At 39.0% G+C, this 20,948-nt stretch overlaps 2 protein-coding genes across 15 annotated transcripts; one reads left to right on the top strand and one right to left on the bottom strand.

The window, feature by feature from the left end:
- Positions 1-2,253: 2,253 nt before the first annotated feature.
- Positions 2,254-9,491, bottom strand: CCDC117 (coiled-coil domain containing 117). Of its 2 annotated transcripts, XM_084538780.1 has the most exons (5): positions 8,723-9,489; positions 7,951-8,001; positions 7,341-7,574; positions 5,785-5,922; positions 2,254-5,263 (listed from the first exon to the last, which is right to left on the bottom strand). In XM_084538780.1, the coding sequence occupies exons 1-5, from the start codon at positions 9,076-9,078 to the stop codon at positions 5,011-5,013; spliced, it is 1,032 nt and encodes a 343-aa protein (XP_084394906.1). In that variant the 5' UTR covers positions 9,079-9,489; the 3' UTR covers positions 2,254-5,010. The 2 variants fall into 2 exon arrangements, with proteins under 2 accessions (XP_084394906.1, XP_084394907.1); XM_084538781.1 differs by lacking the exon at positions 5,785-5,922 and having other exon boundaries at positions 8,723-9,491.
- A 184-nt stretch (positions 9,492-9,675) lies between these two features.
- On the top strand, positions 9,676-20,515 carry LOC311446048 (solute carrier family 2, facilitated glucose transporter member 11-like). Of its 13 annotated transcripts, none has more exons than XM_084538772.1 (13): positions 9,712-9,887; positions 10,022-10,394; positions 11,555-11,653; positions 12,352-12,512; positions 13,503-13,627; positions 14,140-14,269; positions 15,486-15,634; positions 15,788-15,975; positions 16,524-16,634; positions 16,745-16,846; positions 17,912-17,987; positions 18,538-18,665; positions 19,618-20,515. In XM_084538772.1, exons 2-13 carry the CDS (start codon positions 10,341-10,343, stop codon positions 19,819-19,821), a joined length of 1,527 nt encoding a protein of 508 aa, XP_084394898.1. In that variant the 5' UTR covers positions 9,712-9,887; positions 10,022-10,340; the 3' UTR covers positions 19,822-20,515. The 13 variants fall into 13 exon arrangements, 12 of the variants coding, with proteins under 12 accessions (XP_084394904.1, XP_084394902.1, XP_084394903.1 ...); XM_084538768.1 differs by having other exon boundaries at positions 10,019-10,394; XM_084538778.1 differs by lacking the exon at positions 10,022-10,394 and having other exon boundaries at positions 9,676-9,887.
- The last annotated feature ends 433 nt before the right edge of the window (positions 20,516-20,948 follow it).

The following is a 20,948-nucleotide window of genomic DNA, read 5'->3' as shown; positions in this document are numbered from 1 at the left end:
TCAGACTCATCCTTGTGCAACTACAGATAGAATTAGACAAAGGGATTAAGAGTGGCTGGGGTGAATTATATGGAGTAGAAAGCTACCTGCATCTGCTACGCTACAGTGGAAGTTATTCTTGTATTTGGTTACTGCCCTAGCAGGCAGGAAAAGCACTTAAACTCTATAGCCTGAAACACTGTGATGAAGGCACTGGAACACTTCACCTGTGCTGTATCTCTTTCCCTCTCATCTGTCCTGCAACAGGGCACTCAGAAAGGTTTTTAATGTGTCATTTTGCCACCACTCAGCCTTCTAAAACTGCATGCATGACATAGCACTTCTACCCAACAATCTATCATAGGTGCCTATAACCACTGTCCTGGTCTGTTTCTGGAGTTAGACCTGTGTTGTTCAGCCAGTGAAGCACTATGTGTGAGCATGGATGGGATGAACTGTAAAGGGAGTTCAAAATGAACGTTCAAAAGGGAGTTCAAAATGAATGAAGGGTGATAGTCTTCAACATGCACTTTTGAAAAGTGCTTCAACTTGGTTACTCTGCAATGTTCCAGGTGTGATTTACCAAGTAAAACAGCAGTAACACTGCTACCCAGTGACATGGATACATACTGCCCATTTTCACTGGTGTATCATTTAACTTACCTCAAAGATGAAAACATGTTATGGCTTGAAGAGCAACATTAAGATCTAAGAAAATGTGAAGTTCTCTATGGTCACATTATCATGATATTTGGAAATGGACTCTGTTTAGGATGTTTCCACCCAAACCTTGTTAAACACAGCACACAGAAGAGTTTGATGAAGTATTTGTATCCTTCTGGTGCTTTTTTTTTTTTTTTTAATATCTGCAGCTATAAAAGCTGCAGATATCTCATGGCATACTTTATCAAGACTTAATGGCAGCGTAGGTTCTAATACAAGCTGCTAATATTTAGGGAGAGTGATCTCAATAATAGCACACAAATATTTCTTGTTGGGCATTTGGGAGCCAAATAGAATTCAGAAGTCCTACTCGCGTTCATACTTTTTACTAGACTGAAGTCTTAAGTAATACCAGGGCACCATGGGATTTTTATATAGTACATCAACAGCCACAGATAAAAGTGAGAGAATTTAAATTGGTAGCAGAGGGTCTTCATTTGAGATCTGACAGTAGATGAGAGAGAAGTTAAAAGTAAACCCAAGCTAAGCTGGGGCAGGAGAGGTAAGAGTAATACGTGTGTCATGGGACAGACTTCATCTTTGCAGTATGCTTCTTTAACATGCCTACTTTCTGCTCTAAGCTGTTTTGTAGTGTCTACCTGCATCACAGCAAGTGTGGATCTAGGCCTAGCAGTTCACGCGTATGTTGTTACATGCACAGTTGATTAAATATACGATCTGCAATAGAAACCACACATCTGCCATGGCTCATTGATACAAGACACAAGCTCTGGAACAAATACAAGTTCAGTTCCAAATCCATGCCAAGTATATTATTTCCATCTTCACAGGGCTGGCCCCATAACTGTGATACAACTCCAGTCTACAATTTCACAGCCACATCCACAGGGAAACTGATGCAACTAGGCAAGCTCTACGCAATCTTAAATGTGTTTGGTTTTAAACTACTTTTTTTGCCTCCTACTCTGCACTGGAGAATTATTTAAGCCTTGACTATATCCATTGAATTGACTAATTTAAATTCAATTGAAATTCAATTCATACACTTTAAATCACTCATTATTTGACACAGCTTGGAAAACTCTGGTTGTTTTGAGTAAAACTGACATGCTAGTTTTCTCATTTTGAAAGCAAAGGTAATACTGGTCTAATCAAGCAACTTGGTCATTCAAACTGCTTGAAAAATTATTAAATAGACATTAAGAGCGGTGTTGCCTACCAATAAAGTAATTATAAAAATACTCCACACTCCAACATTTCTTGATTTTATACAGAAATAACCAAGCTAGGCACTCTGAAGTAAAATAAAAAATCTGAAAATACAAGCAATAGCAACACCTTTTACCAAAGGTAACCCTTTGTTTTGTCAGACATGTTTGGATCATGACAGATTCACTGCCCTTTTCTGACAGCTTCAGGTTTATTCTGCCATGCAGAACACGGTGGAGGAAAAAAAGTTACATGCCTATTGCAACATGATTAAACTAAAAATCTTTTTAGTCCAAAATATGATCTTACCTTCCAAGTAAAGGATGGACATACATTCACAAGTTTTGTTTTCACTTCCATTAAGAATGAAGCACAGCCATCTAAAAATATTTTAGAAAATTTATTGAAAACTCACATAAAAAGGGTGATTTGGCCCCAAGAGAAGACAGACCAGAATCAGTTTTTCTATATTTCAAAATAAAGTTTTTTCCTAATACTGCATCACGTTTGCTATCCTGCTTGTAAACAGAATTAATAGATATATTTTAGGGAAGTCAAAACCAAATCAAACTGTTACAAATACAAAAGTTTGAAAACACCCACTAGCTTGTCCTCTCTCACTCTCTCCAGCTGATTGCTAAAGCAAGAATTTTGCTCGGTCCTCCTAGACAACTATGGGTCCTCCGTTACCCGTACTCTTCTCCATCAGTTTAAGGATTCAGCCATGTTGTCTCCTAATAGTGGCATAAATTAATTATTAAAAAAAATCTTTTATACCAAGTTTCTTAGACACATTTTTTCCCCCATCTCATGGTCTTCCTCAGTAGTCCACTATATTGTTTCAGATGTCAGATTAACAGGGCTCGGTGATACTTTACTGACATCAAGGGATTAAAGAGGAAATACATGTCTAAAAGCTAACCTTTGATACAAACATAGCAGGAAAAAAAAAGCATGTTTAAAAGCCATCTACGTACATTTGTTCTCCTGCAAATTTTCTGGGCAACTTGTCATTCAGTATTTTAAGAGGGAAGAAACTGTCTAGATTTGACATGTTTAGACTTCCCAGATTTTTCTACACCTTGTGCCATGTATTGCTGAGATGGTTTCATCACTTTTTTTTTTATCCTTTCTTTTCAGCTTATTTAGGATCAGAGCTATCAGCCAAAACAGTCCCAACCTTGAACTTTCACGATAATCCTACAAGCTTAAAAATTGATATTTATTTAGAGGCACCACATTTTCTACCTGCAATAACTACAGCCTTCCCCAAACTGCATTGCTTTACTTTATACTCAAGCAATGTAGCATGTCAAAGGCTGTAGATTTTAAGCAAGTTCATCAGTTTAATAATAAATGAGAAATTTTACACAGTTCATGCAAGAGATTTATAGCAGACTGAAATAAAATAAGACAAGAAGGATCTGCACGCATTCTCCAAAGTTCCAGAATGGTAGCTATACAAAAGTTTTCAGAATAATACCTATTCAAATGTTGGAATGTTTTTAGTGAAGCTCTGAAATATTTTAGCAAGAGACAGCAAATTTCACTCAACCTTCAACAAGAACAGCAAGATATACACAGGATATAACAAAGAGATATCCTTCAAAGAAAGCTTCTCTGATCTAAGAGAGAAGAATGACTGCAGAAGACAAACTTGATTTTAAACTATCAACAATGGGTTAACCATTAAAAAAAATCAAAGATTATCAATTAGCTGTGCAAAGGAAGAACAGTTTTTCTTACGCAAACAGCTGCAATACTGAGAGGCCTGTGTACTTGGCTCCTTTATGTTAGCAGGATGTCAAATACAGACTAGGATGCCATGACTCAATAGAACCTATTACTTGGAAAGGGATTTCCTAAGAAAAGCCTCAATTGAGGTGTCTCTGCAAAAGGTCTGGGACTTCAGACCAGAAGATAAGATCTCTGCCTTGTTTAAGCTTAAAAGAAGTAGTGTGCACTGAGAAAAAGTACAAGCAATAACTCATTGAGGATTCTTTTTCTTAACACTAAGCAGGGTACAAAATTCTTTTGGCATACTTCTGTATAAACTATGTGGCATCATGTTAATGGCATGTTGTAGTTTAGACTGTAAATATAGGTTTCCGCAGGCAAAAGACAAATGTCTTTTTAGTTTGCCACCAATATCAGCAGTCCCACTTAAAGTTTGGGACTTAGTTGTACATGACGTTCAGCATTTGACTCTCTTTACCCCAGAAAATCAGCTATTATCCAATTTACTTATCTTTATAAAAATTAAAGGATGCCATTTATTTAATGAAGAGTTATGCTGTCTTCAACTGACTTTCCAACTCAATGTACACAAAGAATCACATCACAATATAAAATATGAATCAGTTGGCTGAGAACCACTTTTCCCTAGACTTCGCACCATCTGGGGAGGAGGGTCATCAAAAAAACAAACTATTCACGAGCCAATGAACCAAAGAGGACTAAAGTTAGTAGATAACTTGTAGTATCAAGTTAGTAGCCAGTTTTACTTTCTACAAAGCAAGAGGCTTATGCTCAGCTATAACATTCCTTCCCTACCATATTACAGAATGCATCATTTCAATACTTGAGTTTACATCAAGTGCAAACCAGCTGCAGATGAAACGGCCATTGTGTGAAAAGCTGTATTTCTATTGGGATTACATTTCTGTCTCTGACTAAACTCAAAATTATTCCTTCCTTTCAATACCTTTTTGTGATTTTACTGAAACTAACTGACCAAGCACAGTATATGCACCAGTCTTAGTGGCTCAGTAAGTGAAAAAGTGTGGCTTGAGCCACCATGACATTCAGTATTTGGATTTTATACCTGACCAAGGACTACTAAGAGGACATTTCACCATTAACAAAGATGGAAAGCTGCTTTCTTGTTCCAAAGGTATTTGAGTTGCTTTCTCAGTAAAAATTAGAATATTTAACAGAGCAATCTTTTTTTTTTTTTTTTTTTTTTTTAAAGTTTCCTGAAGTTGTGTCTGGCCAACCCATGTTCTTACGATTGTTACTAGGAAAAATAATAATAATAAAAAGTCAGATTCACACATCAAACCAGAAGGAAAGAGAGAATCAAAAAACCAGCAACAAAAAACAGCAGAAGTTCACCACTTCCAGTCTACAGTCTTGCATCTACAACTCCATTTCTTCTTCTGCACACCCAGAGATTCCCAAACTAGTATACATATCTGGAGACACGACAGTCTGTTGTGATTCAGGGAGTATTTCAGTCTGTGGGTCAAAAGCAGCTCTTGGTGTTAACTGCTTTGCTTGACACCCTTCTGTACTCTGCTGCCTCAAGTTCTTAACAGAAACAGGCTTCAGTTTATCTGTGAGAAATTCAGGAAGAGGTTTCCAAAGCACCAGCTCCATAGAAGGACGGCTCCTAGAAGGGATGGAGTGCCAGTTAAATTACAGTTCTCCAATCACAACTGCTAAATGCAGAAGACCAGTGAATATCTTCATCCTTCGTGCTAGCCTGGAACTATATTCCAAAATGCATATACCAACTATTAAATTTCCTCTTCCTTAACTAGTTCCATTACTTCTAGTTCTAACCACGCGTTTTCTTTCACACAAAATTTGATGAGTATTGTTGGTCACACTTCAGGACCTTCTTCTTTTGGAAACCCGCATATATAAAAATGAGGATATAGTTGTTTATTCAACATGTTTCATTCTGTACAAATGAGGAGTACAAAACACAGCTTGATGACCACTATAGTTACACTCATTTTGTTTCACATTAGGATAGTTTTTCCTATTTTTGACCAGATGAATGGTCTGCTACACAATGTTGGCTGCATCATGCAGTAATTAAGGACATCTCCACAAACACAAGACCAGGCCTCTCATTTCATTTGCATGTATTAGCTACATAGCACCATGATTTCCTCCAGAACTTACATAGACTCTATTATTTTCTTTGTCAGGACTTCACCAAAATCCCTCTTCATCCCTTTTTTAAGGGTATCTGACAGGATAAGAGTGGGCAGATTGCTAACATTTCCATCAGCATGAACTTCCTCATCTTCATCAATTATCCTAGGAATGGAGGGGGAAGAGGGAAATAAACACTATTGAGCATACTGTTAACAGGCACATCCACTGCAGTTCTATCTACGTGCACTGCACTATACAGTGTAGATAGCTGACCTAGGCTGGGTACCAGAAGCAGCGGGGCCATGTTAACATGAGTCTCTCTTGGGCCAATATACCCTAAGAATGACTGTTACCATAGAAGCCACTTGAGCAGCTATGCCACTTCTGGTACCTAAGCTAGCTTTGTTATCTTTGCATGGTCCAGCAGTGCACAATGCACACATACACTGAGAAGAAAAAAATAAAATACCACAAATTCACTTCCGGGAAAGTGTAAAATTCAGTCATATTACAAAAGTGAGTCTCAGTTACGTAGTAACTTCACCAGCTTAATTCTTCAGATGTCAACTCAGAGTTATTTAAAAGCTAATGAATATAGTTCTTATCTTTAAAGATTTGGCATCAGTGTCTCTGATTAAGAGCATAAAAAGTTAAAGCATTTAGAACAAATTGGAGGCACCTCCTTTGTTTTTGATAAACCTTTTATAGAGAATTTAGTAGGGTAGCTGGGAAGGAGGGGGAACAGTCCTCTGAGAGTTCTAAAGCAGACTTTGTAATGCAGGTGTAGCCAGATCACAAAGAAAAAACATTGTTACTTTTATTTGCCTATGAGAAATGCATCTCTTCGTGCATCATCAATTGAGTAATCATCTAAAAAAATCTTTTTTTTTTTTTAATTTTGACTTTTCTAACAACTGTCTGCAGTGTGTTTTTTTTTTTTTTTAAAGAGTATTCTGGAATAATAGCACAACTGCAGTCAACTGATATATACACAACATGCTGGAAAACCTTTCAAATACAAGAATGCACAATATGTTTATTAAATGACTGTAAAAATCTGCCCGTGGCCACCCTGCCATCCCAATATCAAGCCACCTGATATTTAATAGCAAGATGAACCTCAGTCTTAGTGCATATGTGCAGAGAGAGATCTCTGATTCATGCTAATTTGTACACTAACAAATTCACATCTGTCCTGAGCGTTTAGAAGAATTAATTGCAGAACAAGCTGCAATTGGTTGAAAAAAAGCTGAGCTCAAGTCAGACTATATAACATGGGTTAGAATTAGAGCTCTGGATACTCACAAAAGAGTGTAAGAACCCATTATGGTACATTGATGCTGCATGATTATTTTGAAGAGCATATTTATTCAGCATCTCTTGCATCCTCAAGTTCAGATCATAATAGCAGCCCCAACACTCATAAAAACATAGGTAGCCTACAAAGAAACCACTTGCACACAAAGTTGATCTCAGACTTACAGTAGTGTTACCACACTGCTAAATGCTAGTTTTACCCCTTACTGCCCACCAAAAAGGGAAAGCTCAGCAAAGCCAGTCTACTCAATCCCTGCATTTACCTGTCCTCAATTTCCTGAAGCTTCCTGCGAGCAACCTCGCATTGCTGTTCCCCCATTGTCTGATCCATTTCTTCACAGGGAATTTCTAACATGGCAGTTTCAGGACGGCTGCCACCATACCGACTTGCTACCTCCCCAGCTGCCTGCTGACCTGCACAGAGAATCCATTCTTCAGTGTTGGGATTCAAAGGGCAATTTTTGGTTCCTGTCAGTCTCTTCTTCTTCACAGGACAACTAGGAAACAAAATAAGTTTACAATTGACAAAAGAGAAATGTTGTATTCTACACAAAAATATGTTATAGAAAGTAACGTGTGTTTCACCAGATTTGACTAACTATGGAAATACAACCTCCACAAAACAAGACAACATTGCTCTTATTAAAACATGGGTACCCACACAAGAAAAATCAGTGCTACTCAGTTAATTAGGTAGCTGAAATGGATTTGGGCTTGCTCATGTGCAATTCAGGGGAAGAGTTCCAAATTGAAACAATGGAAGATGCTCCTTTCCTACGTATCCTGTAGATGAGATGTGCTCAAATCTTTATTGAAAATAAAAAGGAAATTCTTATAAGATTTCTCAGGCTATTAAAGACAAATTTAATTTACCCTTCTGCCTCTTCTTCTAGCTTATGCTTCTTTCCACCTCGAACAGTGACACTGTAAAATAGAGAGAAATGGTTTTTGGCTTGCAATTCTATCTTCCAATGACATAGATTTTCAAGCAATATTTTCCTCCCTTTTCAAACTTCACGCACAGCTTGAACAGCAGTAAGAGCAACAGTTGCCACATGTCACCAGTTGTGAAGGGAGTGAAGGGTTGGACAACAAGGACGAACTTTTGTTCCAAAGAAAATCAAAGAGGTCTGTAATTGCTCAGTTCTCTGAGCAGAATGCCTGATAATTTCTCCTTTATATTATTTCTTTTTCCCCAAGGGGCAAGAACAATTTTTGCTAAAATTCAAATGCTTCAAAACTAGCATGTGAACCAGCTTCAGGCTCTAATAATACATTGTTGACAGACTCAAATTAAATGTGACCAAACAACAAAATATGACAGAATAAGACTTTATACAAGTATTTTGTGTTCACATATTAGAAAGAGTGAGTTTAAAAAAGAAGTACAAGAGCTTAAAGCATATCAAGATCTAGGAAAATTCGATCGCATTTCTTTCTTTTTTGAAGGTTCCTTCATCCTTCACCAAGAAACTTAAAGGCAGTAGGAGAACCAACGCAGTTCTAATGTACAAACAATACAATACCGGAAGAAAACAAATTCGAACCTCTCTTGAAAAGACAGGTTATTTCACAAGGCCAGTACAAATAAGGAACATTTTCCCTTCCCCGTTCCCGCAGTAACGATGTTGATGTTGGTACTTACTGGCTGTGACTCTGCTGCTGGTGCAAGCCTCGCGGGTGTGCCGCGTTTGTGAAAGAGCCCACCGGAGCGACAGTCAGGCTCTCGTTGTAACTCCCAAGCGCAGCAAGAGCGGCAATGTCAAAGCTGCTCTGCAAACACGCGCCGGAGGAGCCGCAGCCATCGGCGCCGTCGCTCCTGTTCCCCGCCAGCATCACGGCGGGGGGCTGCAGGTACCCGCGGCCGGCAGCTCCGGGCTGCGAATCGTCCCGCGCGACTCCCGGCAGGCCGTGGCGGTCAGGGGCCGCGGCCAGCGCCTGGGGGAACTCCAGGGCGGGCCCCGCAGGGATGCCCGGGCAGGATCTGCCCAGAGCTGCCATCTCCTGCCGAGCAGACAGAGGACGTCAGCCCCGCCGGGCCGCGAGGGGCCGGCCCGGCACCGGTGCCGCCGCAGGGCGAGCGGCTCCCCTCAGGCGGGCCCGGGGCCGGCGCCGCCTCCCGCCCTGCGAGAGCCGCGCGGAGCTCCGGCCCGCGGCCGTCCCCGCTGCTCGCGCCGGCCCGGCCCGGCCCGGAGCTCTCCCGCGCAGGCCCGCGCTGAACGGGGCCGAACGGGACCGGACGCGGGCGGGCGCCGGCAGCGGGGCGATCGCTGCGGCAGCGCGGGCGACCCGGCCCAGCGGCACTGCAGGCAGCCCTCGGCCGCGGCCGTGGGGCGCCCCACCGCAGCAGCAGGGAAGAGCCTGAGCTCGCCCGCCCGCGCCGTGCTCACCGCCGGGCCGGGCCGAGCCGCGCCGCTCTCGGAGTCGGACGGCACCGCCAGAGGCCGAGTCCTTTCCAGGCCTTTCGCCCCGCTCGGAGAAGGCGAGCGCGGCACTATGGGAGCTGTAGTCCTGGGCGGCGGCCGCGCGGCACTACGGGAGCTGTAGTCCTGAGCGGCGGCCGCGCGGCACTACGGGAGCTGTAGTCCTGGGCGGCGGCCGAGGGGCGCGAGGTGCGGGGCGGCGCGGCGGCCGCCCGAGTCCAGCTGCTGCTGGGATGGGGGCGTGCGGGAGGCGCCCTCGTTGCCCGGCAGCGGTAAAGCCCCGGCCTCTCGAGGGCACCTCGAGACAGAGCCGCTGTTGTTCGCGGACTGCAGCCAGAACCGCCGGGTCGGGGAGGGCCTCCCCTGGAGCAGCCAAATCCTGATCAGGTGAGGAGCTCGGCCGGCGGCTTTTCGCCGGCTCCGTGGTGTGTGGTTTGGGGAAGAAGCTGGGGCTGTAGCTGCGAGCAGCAGGCGGTATGACGCGGAAGCACAAGGTAACTGCCTGTCATTTTCCTTAGTAGCTGAAGTCTGTAGCTAACTGGTGACTGAAGGGCATGCGTTCTGCTCCGATGTAATTGAAGAAATTGAAAGTGGTATGAAATGTATTACCGGGAAACTTGCTGTTGTGAGCTACTTAACTGCTGTCGTGGCTTCGTAAGACTTAGCGAGCGCTGGACGTTTCCATCTAAAGAAAGTCGTGGACTGTTGAGAAGAATCCCATTGGCTAGAGGTGGACCCAAAATTCTTTGTTTTCGTACAATAACAGCTTCATCTCTTTGGCACCTTTTGTTCCTGTAGTGTAGTTTATTAAAATTTTGCAAAGGAAATCTAATTCAGCCCATGGTAAGAATGGAGTACCAGCCCCTACTGAGAGGGTCTAGCATGCGCAGCAAGGTAAGCAGAACGTTCGTGGCCTCTGAAGATGGATCCTGCAGAAAGTTTTTAGCTTTAACATTGATTGATGATTGCAACATTTTCTTATTTTCACATTTATTTTTAGGTCATGATTAGGCTTGTGAAGTTTTGTATTGTCCTTAGACTGCAAACTGTGTCATAAAACGGAAGCTGTAAAAGCACGTTTTCTGATTCTTATGTTCTTATATTGAATGTTAAACCATTTTTTGTTTGTGGCCTATTTCTAAAATGAGGTGGAACTGATAACGCTGTTGTCCGTACTCTAAGAAGTCTGGGCTTAAACTCCAATGTGACACAATCTGTGATGGCTGATGAGCAGACTGTTTTGGACATGAACAAAGTGGAGGTGTTACAAAAACATATGATATATGTTAATGATTCTGGGCTTGTGTCTGTCTCTCTCTCTCCTCCCCCTCCCCCAGTGCTCTCTTCTCACTGTTTTAATGCTTACAATACAATGATATAGTAGGAATACTTTATTGTAATTGTAAAATATAAATCATTTTTAATTATTCATCTGAGTAGAGCTTGAAGTTCTTCACAAAAAGTTATAACCAGCTGTTTAGCAGATCAGGAACCTGTGGTGCAGGGAAGTGGAGTGGCTTGTTCAGGTCTAATGAGTCAATGGCAGAGTTAGGAATTAAATCCCTGTGTTGCTGTTAAAACTGTCAGTGCTACTGTGCTTTTGTAGCTCTCAATCAGGATGATGTTATTTCTTGTTTTTTTTTCAAGACAGAAATTGTGAGTTTGTTAATTCTCATTTGGAGTTATTGTTTCTTTTACACCAAACACACAGTACTAAAATTCTTTTGTAAAAAACAGAGACCATGAGCAGCATGGCGTGTGCAAAAAGCATTCACGCAGTTAGTAACTGCTGCTGTTCTGAAGCAGTTGTGTATCCTACAACTAATCTGAAAACTTGTTGTGTCTCTGAAGAATGCTAGTGATCATGGCCAAAGTCAGTGTGAAATGTTTTTCCTATTACAGATATTTGAGAGCTTATGTCATTTTCTAACCAAACACTTTCACAGCCTGAAAAAATATGTGGTTACCTCACCAATTTTTGTCCTGGGTATTATATGCATGTGAGCTCAAGGGTCTATCTCTTTTCATACTTGACATTCTCTCTTGTTCTCTAGTTTCCTAGCTGGACCTTATTTCTGGCTGTTTGCGCCGTGGGAATTGGAGGGACCTTTCAATATGGATATAATGTTTCCATTATCAATGCACCCACCCAGGTAAAATATTGTCTGTTTTGCAGTAATGGAGGTATCCTGTCTAACTGGACCAAGAGGACAAATGCACTTTGACTGTGGTGGCACTGGGTTCCAAAGCAGTATGAAAGATGAAAGTATGAAAGATTTCCAGAAGGGTTTCATATGAATTTGTGAATACCTCCTATCAGAAGTATTCTGTGTCAGACAAAAGTGCCAGAAATCCCATATAAATAGCTCTATTAAAATCTGCTTTAGAAGGATTAACAGAATAAATAAGATAAATAAGTAACATTTTCCGGTTACACCTGTGACTAATGTAGGCCAGAATACTAAGGATACTTACAGCAGTCCATCACAAGGTAGCTTACTGAGAAAGGCCACCTTAGGCAAAAATGTTGCATCTGTAGGGCCTGAGTACCCATCATAAGTATTTTCACCCACTGGTTGTGAAATATGTAATATGCCAGAAATAGAGGGAGAGTCCAGGAAGTTTGTTCATCTGTGAAGTCTTTGCTTGCTGACTAAGAACAGGAGCCTCTGAGTACAGATATGTGTCAGTTCAAGAGTTTCTAAAGGCAAATTTTAGGATACCAAACATGTACAATGACCATTTCAAAATTTTGACACGTGAATACTGTAAGAAAGGAAGAAGAAAATCAGAGTTGCAGAAGGGCATACATAGAATGCTATGCTTGTATCATCATTTCTTTCTGCTGCAGCATATTCACAGGTTCTTAAATGAAACTTGGATTAGTCGTTATCACATGGAATTAAGTCCAGATTTGTTGACTTTTCTTTGGTCTGTCATTGCTTCTATATTTTCACTTGGAGGTCTTTGTGGAGCCCTTATTGGAGGCAGCATGGCAATTCGGCTAGGCAGGTGAGTTACATAGGCAGGCAGACACAGAGCATGTTTTCTTTTCCTACCTTGTCATTGGGATGTAAAGGAAATCAGTGGAAAGTGGGAGTGGGAAACAATGTACATTAGGTGACTATAAATGTTTTTCACTTCAAAGAGCTTTCTAGCAGAGTTTTCCATTTTGTTCCAACATGACTTAAAAGATGAGCCAGAATTAAAGCTTTCCAGTCCAGTCTTTTCCATTACATTTATTGAAATCTCAGAAAGAGTATGGAAATACTGTATGAAAACACAGGTTCCACATGCACACATTTGATAGTAAGGACATGCTGTGAACTCTGTAACATTTCATAGAAACTCCATATAGATGCAGCATGAATGGACAAAACCAGACTCCTACCTTGTCAGGCCTTTCTGTCTCGTGTTATCACAGAATCACAGAATTGCAGGGGTTGGAATGGACCTCCAGAGATCATTGGGTCCAACCCCCCTACCAAAGCAGGTTCCCTAGAGCAGGTTGCCCAGGTAGGCATCCAGATGGGCCTTGAACATCTGCAGAGAAGGAGACTCCACAGCCTCCCTGGACAGCCTGTCCAGTGCTCCGTTACCCTCACCGTGAAGAAGTTGCATATTGGTGCAGAACTTCCTGTGCTCCATTTTGTAGCCATTGCCCCTTGTCCTGTCCCCACTGAAAAGAGGTTGGCCAAATCCCACTGTTGCCCACACTTAAGATACTTGTAAACATTAATAAGATCCCCTCTAAGTCTTCTCAAGGCTGAACAGGCACAGGTCTCAGCTTTTCCTCATAAGGAAAATTATGTTTATAAACTTTATAAGGATATAAATTATCCTTATGTTTAGACTTTATTTTTGAGTAAATAGTTGTATCATATTTCCAGTGAATAGCATGTTTCATCATTACAAAGCCCATTTTTTTCCCTATCGCCAAAAAGTAAAATATTTTTAAAAACCCATTATTGCTGATTTCTGTATTGTTTTTTTCCTCTTCAGGAAAGGAGCTCTTTTGATGAATAATATTATTGCAGTACTGGCTGCCATTTTAATGGGGATCAGTTTTCCTACTGGTTTGTTTGAGTTACTGATTGTTGGAAGATTTTTGATTGGTATAAATTCAGGTAAATGATTTCCTATTCCTACTTTCAATAAGCTACAGTGAATAATAACTTATTGTTACTGGTGATTCTTTAAGTATTATAATACATCTTTGTACACTGCTTTGTAGATATGATGATCAAAATTTTCTGTTTAATATGGAATCTGAAGGCAGTTCAGTTCATAGAGAAATTAAAAATAAGTCCAATTTTCTGCACGTTTTGGTTCAGTTACTCTTTTCAAAGCAAAATCTAGAGACTAAAAAGACTCTAGTGCTGTAATGCTGACCTACCATGATATGACCTGTTTGTAAAGGCATGGAGAACCATATCTTTGGTGTGGTTGTAATAAGCTAGAATAAGAAGGTGTTTCATTAATGACTTCTCAGTATTATTCAATAAACAGACTATTGTAAAGGAACAAAATGTTCTTGAGCACGTAAATCCAGGATATGCACTGCATAGCATATGCTTTGTGGAAACAACAACAAAAGTACAATCTATTAATAGGAAAATGTTTCTCCATTTACTTGCAGGTATTGGGATCTGTGTGCAACCTCTGTATATTGGGGAGGTTGCCCCAAAACATCTTAGAGGTGGCATGGCCATGGGTAGTTCCATCTTTCTGACTGGGGGGATTCTGACAGGACAAATAATTGGTTTGAGGTTAGAATTTTTTTTTCCGCCTACTGTGCATTACTCACATTTAAATAATTGTAATTCCCTGCAGCTCCCCGCAAAACACTCATTGTAGCATTAGTGAATGACTTCATACAGAACGTCTACCTGTAGGAAGATAACTGCTTTTATCTCCTCAGGGAATTATTCTCTGTGTAGGTGAGTCAAAACAGAACAGCACCAGTTAAAGAAGCACATTTAGGCCAAGTTCATATTTTTGCAGTTTCTTGCTGGTGACAAAGAAGTATAAAATAATTCATATAACAGGACTTGAGAACAAGTCCTTGAGAACAAGTTGAGGGCCTCTTAATTTTTATATTGTAGCACAACTGCTGTTTTTGTCCCTTGTGAGATCAGATGAGGTTGCTAGGGACTTTATCCGGTTGGTTCTTGAAAAATTCCAGGAATAGACTACATAACCTCAAGATGAAAAGCCTCTTTCATGAAGTCTGCTAGAAGCTTTCCCCTGCCCTAAGAGCTAGTACCCTGAGTAACAGCTACATTCTTATATTATCTACATTCTTATTTTTTCTCTTCTCTCTTTCAGTCTACCAAAGCCCTTAAACCTTTCCCTTTTGTCTTTATTGCTACCTTCTAAATTAACTGATTTTGCTGGATACTTTAGGTTTGAATAAAGTAGAATATAAACTTTAGACTGCATAACCTAAGGTCAATATTTAAAATGAAATACACTTTCTATTTTAACAAGTTCATATTGCCCACAACACATCATCCTGCAGATTCTAACTTTATCAATTTTAATGATTCCTTTCTATGTAAATACACTTTCTAATTCAATCAACTTTGAATAAGAAGTGGGATCAGATGACCTTGTGTGTTCCCTTCTATGGCAAATTATTGTATGATTTTCAAAAGCAAACGGGAGTGTTGGTTCCGACCTTAAAGTGAAGTCCTTAAGTTCTTACGTTCCTGTAACCCTAGAAAATGCTGCTACAACAAATCTGAAACTAGTGCTTGGAACCAACACAGCAATAAGCAGCAGTAAAGCAGTGTTGCTTATTTAGTCCCAAGTGAAACCTAATTTCAGAGTGGGTGGAAAGTACTTTCTGAGCCTCCTTCTCTTGAGGTTCACAAGACATAGGTAATTAGTTACAGGAAACAAACATCTTGCTTTCAGTAGTCTTCTGAAGAGTCATCAATAGCTAATTACCTTTTTTTCCTTCTTTTTCCACGCCTCTTCCAGGGAATTACTAGGTGGAGAAATGTATTGGCCTCTTTTGCTATCCAGCAGCTCTTTTCCAGCATTTGCCCAACTTTTATTCCTGCCGTGGTTTCCTGAAAGTCCCAGATATCTTCTTATTGACAGAGGTGATGAGCTGAGCTGTGCCAAAGGTAACTTACAGTGTATATACTTTCTCTGCATCTTCAAAAGTGTACAATGAGTATATTGGGTTTCAGATTTTCCTTTTCTTCTTATCAACGCAGCATAGTTACATTGCCTAGTGCCTTTTGGCCTATGTTTTTTTGTTTGTTTTTTGTTTTTAGCTTTGAAGCGATTTCATGGCTCTTTGCAGTATCAAAGGGAGATGGAAGACATACAGCAGGAATGTTTTGCCTTGGATGGGGAAAAACCCAGGAAGCCCTGGCAACTATTCACTGATCGCAGTGTGAGATGGCAGCTCATTACTGTGATTGTCATGACTATGGGCCAGCAGCTCAGTGGGATAAATGCTGTAAGATTTAATACTTAAAAACAACTTAAGCAATTATTTCACTTCCATTTATTTTTCAGCCTTTTCTTAAAATGAGGGGCCCGTGTAGAGAATCTCAGAGAAATGGGATAAATGAGAGAGAAAACCTATCTTATTCATGTTTATTAAATTGAAGCACATTTCTTTTTTTTTTTTTTTAAATTATTATTTCCATGTTTTTGGTATGTAAATTGCTTTGAAGAATGACTTAATTTTTGTGTTTACATCTTTATTCTTCTGAAAAAGTAAATAAAGGTGGGTCAGCTTATCCCATGCCATGTAGCTTAAGAATGATGAAACATTATATTTAGTAAGTTGAATAATTATATTTACTTTTATGATAGCAATATATTTACCTAGATGCTAATTTATCAGGTTCTTCTTGCTGTTTAGATCATATTAAAAAGTCACAATATAAAATATATTCAGGAGTATGTTAGTATGAACTTGACTTTGTCTCCAACTGACAATTTATCTATTGGGAATGCTCAATTCTTTTATTCCTTTTTATTTTCTTCCTCCTTTTGTAGATTTATTTCTATGCAACTTACATTTTTGAACAAGCTGGGATCTCAGCAGAAAAAATCCCATATGTGACACTTGGCACTGGAGCTTGTGAATGTCTCACAGCCCTCACCTGTGTATGTACCAATTTCTTCTACCTTCTAGCATAACGAATAACAATGCTTGAAGAACAACTTTGGTAAATATGAGGTTGGTATAGTAATAAAATATTATGTCTTACCCATAGGGTTTACTGATCGACTATGTGGGAAGAAGATATCTTATCATTGGTGGATACCTCCTTATGATCTTTTGGAGCATTGTTTTAACATTCTCTCTGACTTACCAGGTGTAAAGAAAGACTCATTTATATTACATGATATAACTATAAGTGAGTGAAAATCTGTGATGCTCAAAAGAAGCTGGTACATAAGAGCTGCATAGATTTAAGCATCAGTGTAAAAAAATGACAGTTGAAAGATTTGATTGATTCTCCCACTATATTTCCATAAAGTAAGAGAAAACTCTCAGATAAGACTTGATCCTGTACTTGTTTTAAAACTGAAATTGAGTTTAATGCTGAGGAGGAAAAAAAAAAGCATTGACAAAACAGTGTTTATTCTATCTTTTAGGATGAAATACTAGATAGTGATGATATTAAGCATCAGAGTCCACTTCACTTAATAGGAAAGCAAAATAAAAATATTGTGTGAGTACCGTTAAGGGCTGCACACATTGGCAAGCAGGCCACAGAAGAAGCACCTGTGGTAATTTCTGAGGTTGGAGTAAATTAAGCTGCTAGGCCAGGCAGAAAAAAAAAAAAAAAAAAAAAAAAAAAAAGTCAGGTTATAGTCAGTTATAGTCAGAGGCCTAGATTTAATCATTTTATTGTAACTTTTGTAAATTTCTGGGTTTGCTTTTGAATAATGACATTTCAAGCTTAGGTTTGGACTATCTAACACACCTAGTTTCATATACATGTATTTAGTGATCCTACCATTTCTTTACTGCGTTGTTGAACTTATGTATACATAATGTGATGAGAAAAATCTGTTTATGCTATGAAAGTGCTTAGTAATGATCCTATGAGTTATCATTATAAAGTACCAGAATAAACACTGACAAAATGTTGGAATTAGTACCAATATATAATTGTGACTTTTTATATTTGTGTACATTTTTAGTCTTAGAGGACTAAATATAAATCTCAACAGAAGTACTAGACACAACTTAGTAAAAATTGAAGTGAACAATACTGACTTTCTCTGAAGCAGTAGTGTTAAGTGCCTTAAGCATCCATGAATGACTGGGTCTTAGTTGAAATAAAATAGCTAAGAGATGTGTAACTGTTAAACTCATTTTTTAAAATGGATTATCAAAACTTAAACTAAAACTTCATTTTTTTCTGTTTCAGGAATTGTACTCATGGGTGCCTTATGTGAGCATGACATCTATATTTGCCTTCATACTGAGCTTTGGGTTGGGACCAGGTATCACACAGTAAAGAATATTTTGAAGTGCTGAACTGTGTCTTGGAGGGTGGAGAGAGAAATGTCTGCAGCTCTGCTGTGTAAGCCAAGCAGTAGCTATTTACTGTATGGCTGCTGATGCTCTCTGGTTAAGGAATCCAAGTGAGGCAGTCTTATCAAAATGGTATAGTTTCAGTCTATGTAGCCTGAAACAGGCTTACGGTGCATTCTTGTCAGGGCCAGCTACGCATGAGACAGGAGTCCTAGTTCTGGCCATTAATTCAGTCAAGTCATACAAGAAGCAAGGGAAAAAAAACTGTTATGCTTTTTAAAGGAATTCTTGCTCCTCAGCAGTTGTGCTGAAAAAGGACTAATTCTTAGAAGAATGCTTACTATGTGGGCAGTAGATTCAGAAAGGTGCTGTTAAGAATACTTAATTTTATTCATTTTTAATAATAGATTGGGATCAACTATTGGTATATGGAAAAGCAACTCAATTTTTCTGGCATCAGAAGTACTCTGCAGATATTTACAATAACCCATGCTGTTTCCGAAACTCATTCCCCCCCAGGTGGCATAACAAATACCCTGACAGCTGAATTATTTATACAGTCTTCACGTCCTGCTGCTTACATGATAGGAGGGACTATTAGTTGGATTAGTTTCTTCACAATTGGAATGCTCTTTCCCTTTATAGTGGTAAGTTTGCATAACACATTTTCCTAATTGTCTAACCTCCCACTATCTCCTCTCTCAGGTTCCATCAAACTGCTTTTTCTTATACAACAGAAGAAACCTTACATACGACTTATATAAACATAAGATAAATAGAAACCCTTATCTGAGCCTAACTAGATTCAGTCCCTCTTAAGGGTATTGTTTTATTTTTGTTTGTTAATATCTAAAAGTGTTAAGTTAAAATAGAAAGAATTCATGAGAGGTTTGGATTTAAAAAAAAAAAAAAAAAAAAACACAAAAAACAGAAGGTATCAAAACTAGAAAAAATTAAGATACTGAGATTCAAATAAAACATTTCTTGATAGTTCCCTGTGGTTTTACGTTGGAGTAGAAACAGTACTTGGGGCTAATGGTTTGTATCTTCTTTGAGAGCTCACTAAACTTACATACAGAGAATTCTGTGATCAGAAAAATTGTTAGGAAAAAACATATAGACTTTTATTTCTAGACTAACATTTTGGTTTAGCACTTAAGAGCAAAACATGCATGAAGAACATGCAGCAGAGTATCCATCTCAACTGGATAATCTTTTCTTCTTGGTAGTACTCTGCTTCTGAACAAGAGGTATTTATTTTTCGTATATGGCGCTACAAATTTTCATTCATAAAAAATGTTATGAACCTAAAATATTAGCTAAATGTTACCAACTTAAAATATCTAAATTATTGAAATTTTTATTTTAGTGAATGCTGACTTGCCATTACATTATACACGATTCATATCGTGTATGGTTTGATTTTAAAAATAATGTTATTTCACACTAATTCTGTGCATGCAGTAACACATGCGTGTTTAAACAGTTTAAGTCTCTGGGTGGCAGTGTAAGGGAATAATGGAAACAAAGCATTTTGTTTTCCAACCCCTGGTCATACTTGAAATATGTTGCAATCAAATAAATACAATTTATTTTCAGAAAGGACTGAAGCAGTATTGCTTTCTGGTGTTCTTACTGGAGTGCTCCTTAGTTGCTGCTTTCATCTTCCTCGTAATTCCTGAGACAAAAAACAAGTCTTTTCTGGAAATCAAAAAGGAATTTCACAAGCTTAATTTTGGAGGAAAAAACAAAGAAAAGGAAACAGAACTTTATGAAAGAAGACAACTCCATGATGAATTTTAAATCTGTGTTATTCCACAGCTGTTATAAAACTACTTCAATGAGAACTATGAATGCTGTCCTCTAAATTAGCGATGAACAAGTAGTTTATTACTTCCTCCTGTATATTTAGAGGAGGCTTAATTAAAAGGTGAGTTAATCTTTCTGAAATGCTGTTAAGACAGATACTGATGAAGTGCTATTAAAACATTATATACGAAGACTCGATGTTTAGTTACAACTTGATGTTGTAAGAAATGCTGGTGGAGGTTGATAAATAAATTCCACTCCTCCTGCCTCCAGCAGACTTTGTCAGACAGGCAATACAAATCAGTAGCTCTTATTTCTAATAACCTCACTTCAAATTCAATTATCGAGCATATGTTAATACTTTACTGAATAAAGCATACCTAGTATTCTGAGGCATTAAATCCCAAACATGAACTTCTGTGAAACTGATATTTGAAGAATTCTAGTCAATTTATTAACTTGAGGTATTTAGTTGCTGTTTTTCATTTAAATAACTTCTCTGAAAGATTTAAGGAGATTCCTCCTCCAGTTATATTGCTGTAACCGCAAAAAGACACAGGCATTCTATATCAAAGAAGTAAAGGCAGGACAGCACCTACGTGAATTTTTCTTGTATTATCTTTAGTAATGATGTTTATTCCAAAGGTTTGTTTCTTAAAAGGTAATAATAAAAGTTTCTGGCACTTGAGTGGGTTTTTGATTTTTGTTTCCCCCTCTCCCCTCCCCAGCATAGAGGGAAAATTTAACATTTTAAGTTGTGCAGCAGGGTAAAACCCCTTCTAATTTTTTAAGGTCATTTCCTGGCAGATTAAGTTCAACAACACAAAAAGCACGAAGTAGAAAAGAGGACAGATGATTTAAATATATATATGTATTTTTCACCCTTGAAGATTTTTCCAAGATGGTTGGATAGAACACATACAATGAGACTAAGAGAGCTTGAAGGGCCTGCTGAATGAGCGTTCTGTTTAATCTTCATTATTTCATGAAGGACTTTTCCTCAACTTAAAATAAACTCTTCACATTTTAGTAATCAAAAGAAATCTTAATTGCATACTGTTTTTATGTGTGTCTCTCTGAAAATCATTTCTATACCTGTAACTCTGCTAGAACAGTACTGT

This window comes from Aythya ferina, assembly GCF_964211825.1.
Source record: "Aythya ferina genome assembly, chromosome: 17".
NCBI classification, from domain to species: domain Eukaryota; kingdom Metazoa; phylum Chordata; class Aves; order Anseriformes; family Anatidae; genus Aythya; species Aythya ferina.
Note: the sequence above shows the minus strand (reverse complement) of the source record. Positions and strands in the feature narration are given on the sequence as shown.

Coding starts and splice junctions, on each gene's coding strand:
- CCDC117 (XM_084538780.1), bottom strand. CDS start 9,078: ATGGCAGCTCTGGGCAGATCCTGCCCGGGCATCCCTGCGGGGCCCGCC. Junction 5,923..7,340: donor CTTCAGGAAATTGAGGACAG/GTAAATGCAGGG, acceptor CTCCATTCCTAG/GATAATTGATGAAGATGAGG. Junction 5,264..5,784: donor AAGAAAATAATAGAGTCTAT/GTAAGTTCTGGA, acceptor CATCCCTTCTAG/GAGCCGTCCTTCTATGGAGC.
- LOC311446048 (XM_084538772.1), top strand. CDS start 10,341: ATGGTAAGAATGGAGTACCAGCCCCTACTGAGAGGGTCTAGCATGCGC. Junction 11,654..12,351: donor TTATCAATGCACCCACCCAG/GTAAAATATTGT, acceptor TTTCTGCTGCAG/CATATTCACAGGTTCTTAAA. Junction 16,847..17,911: donor CATTCTCTCTGACTTACCAG/GTGTAAAGAAAG, acceptor TTTCTGTTTCAG/GAATTGTACTCATGGGTGCC.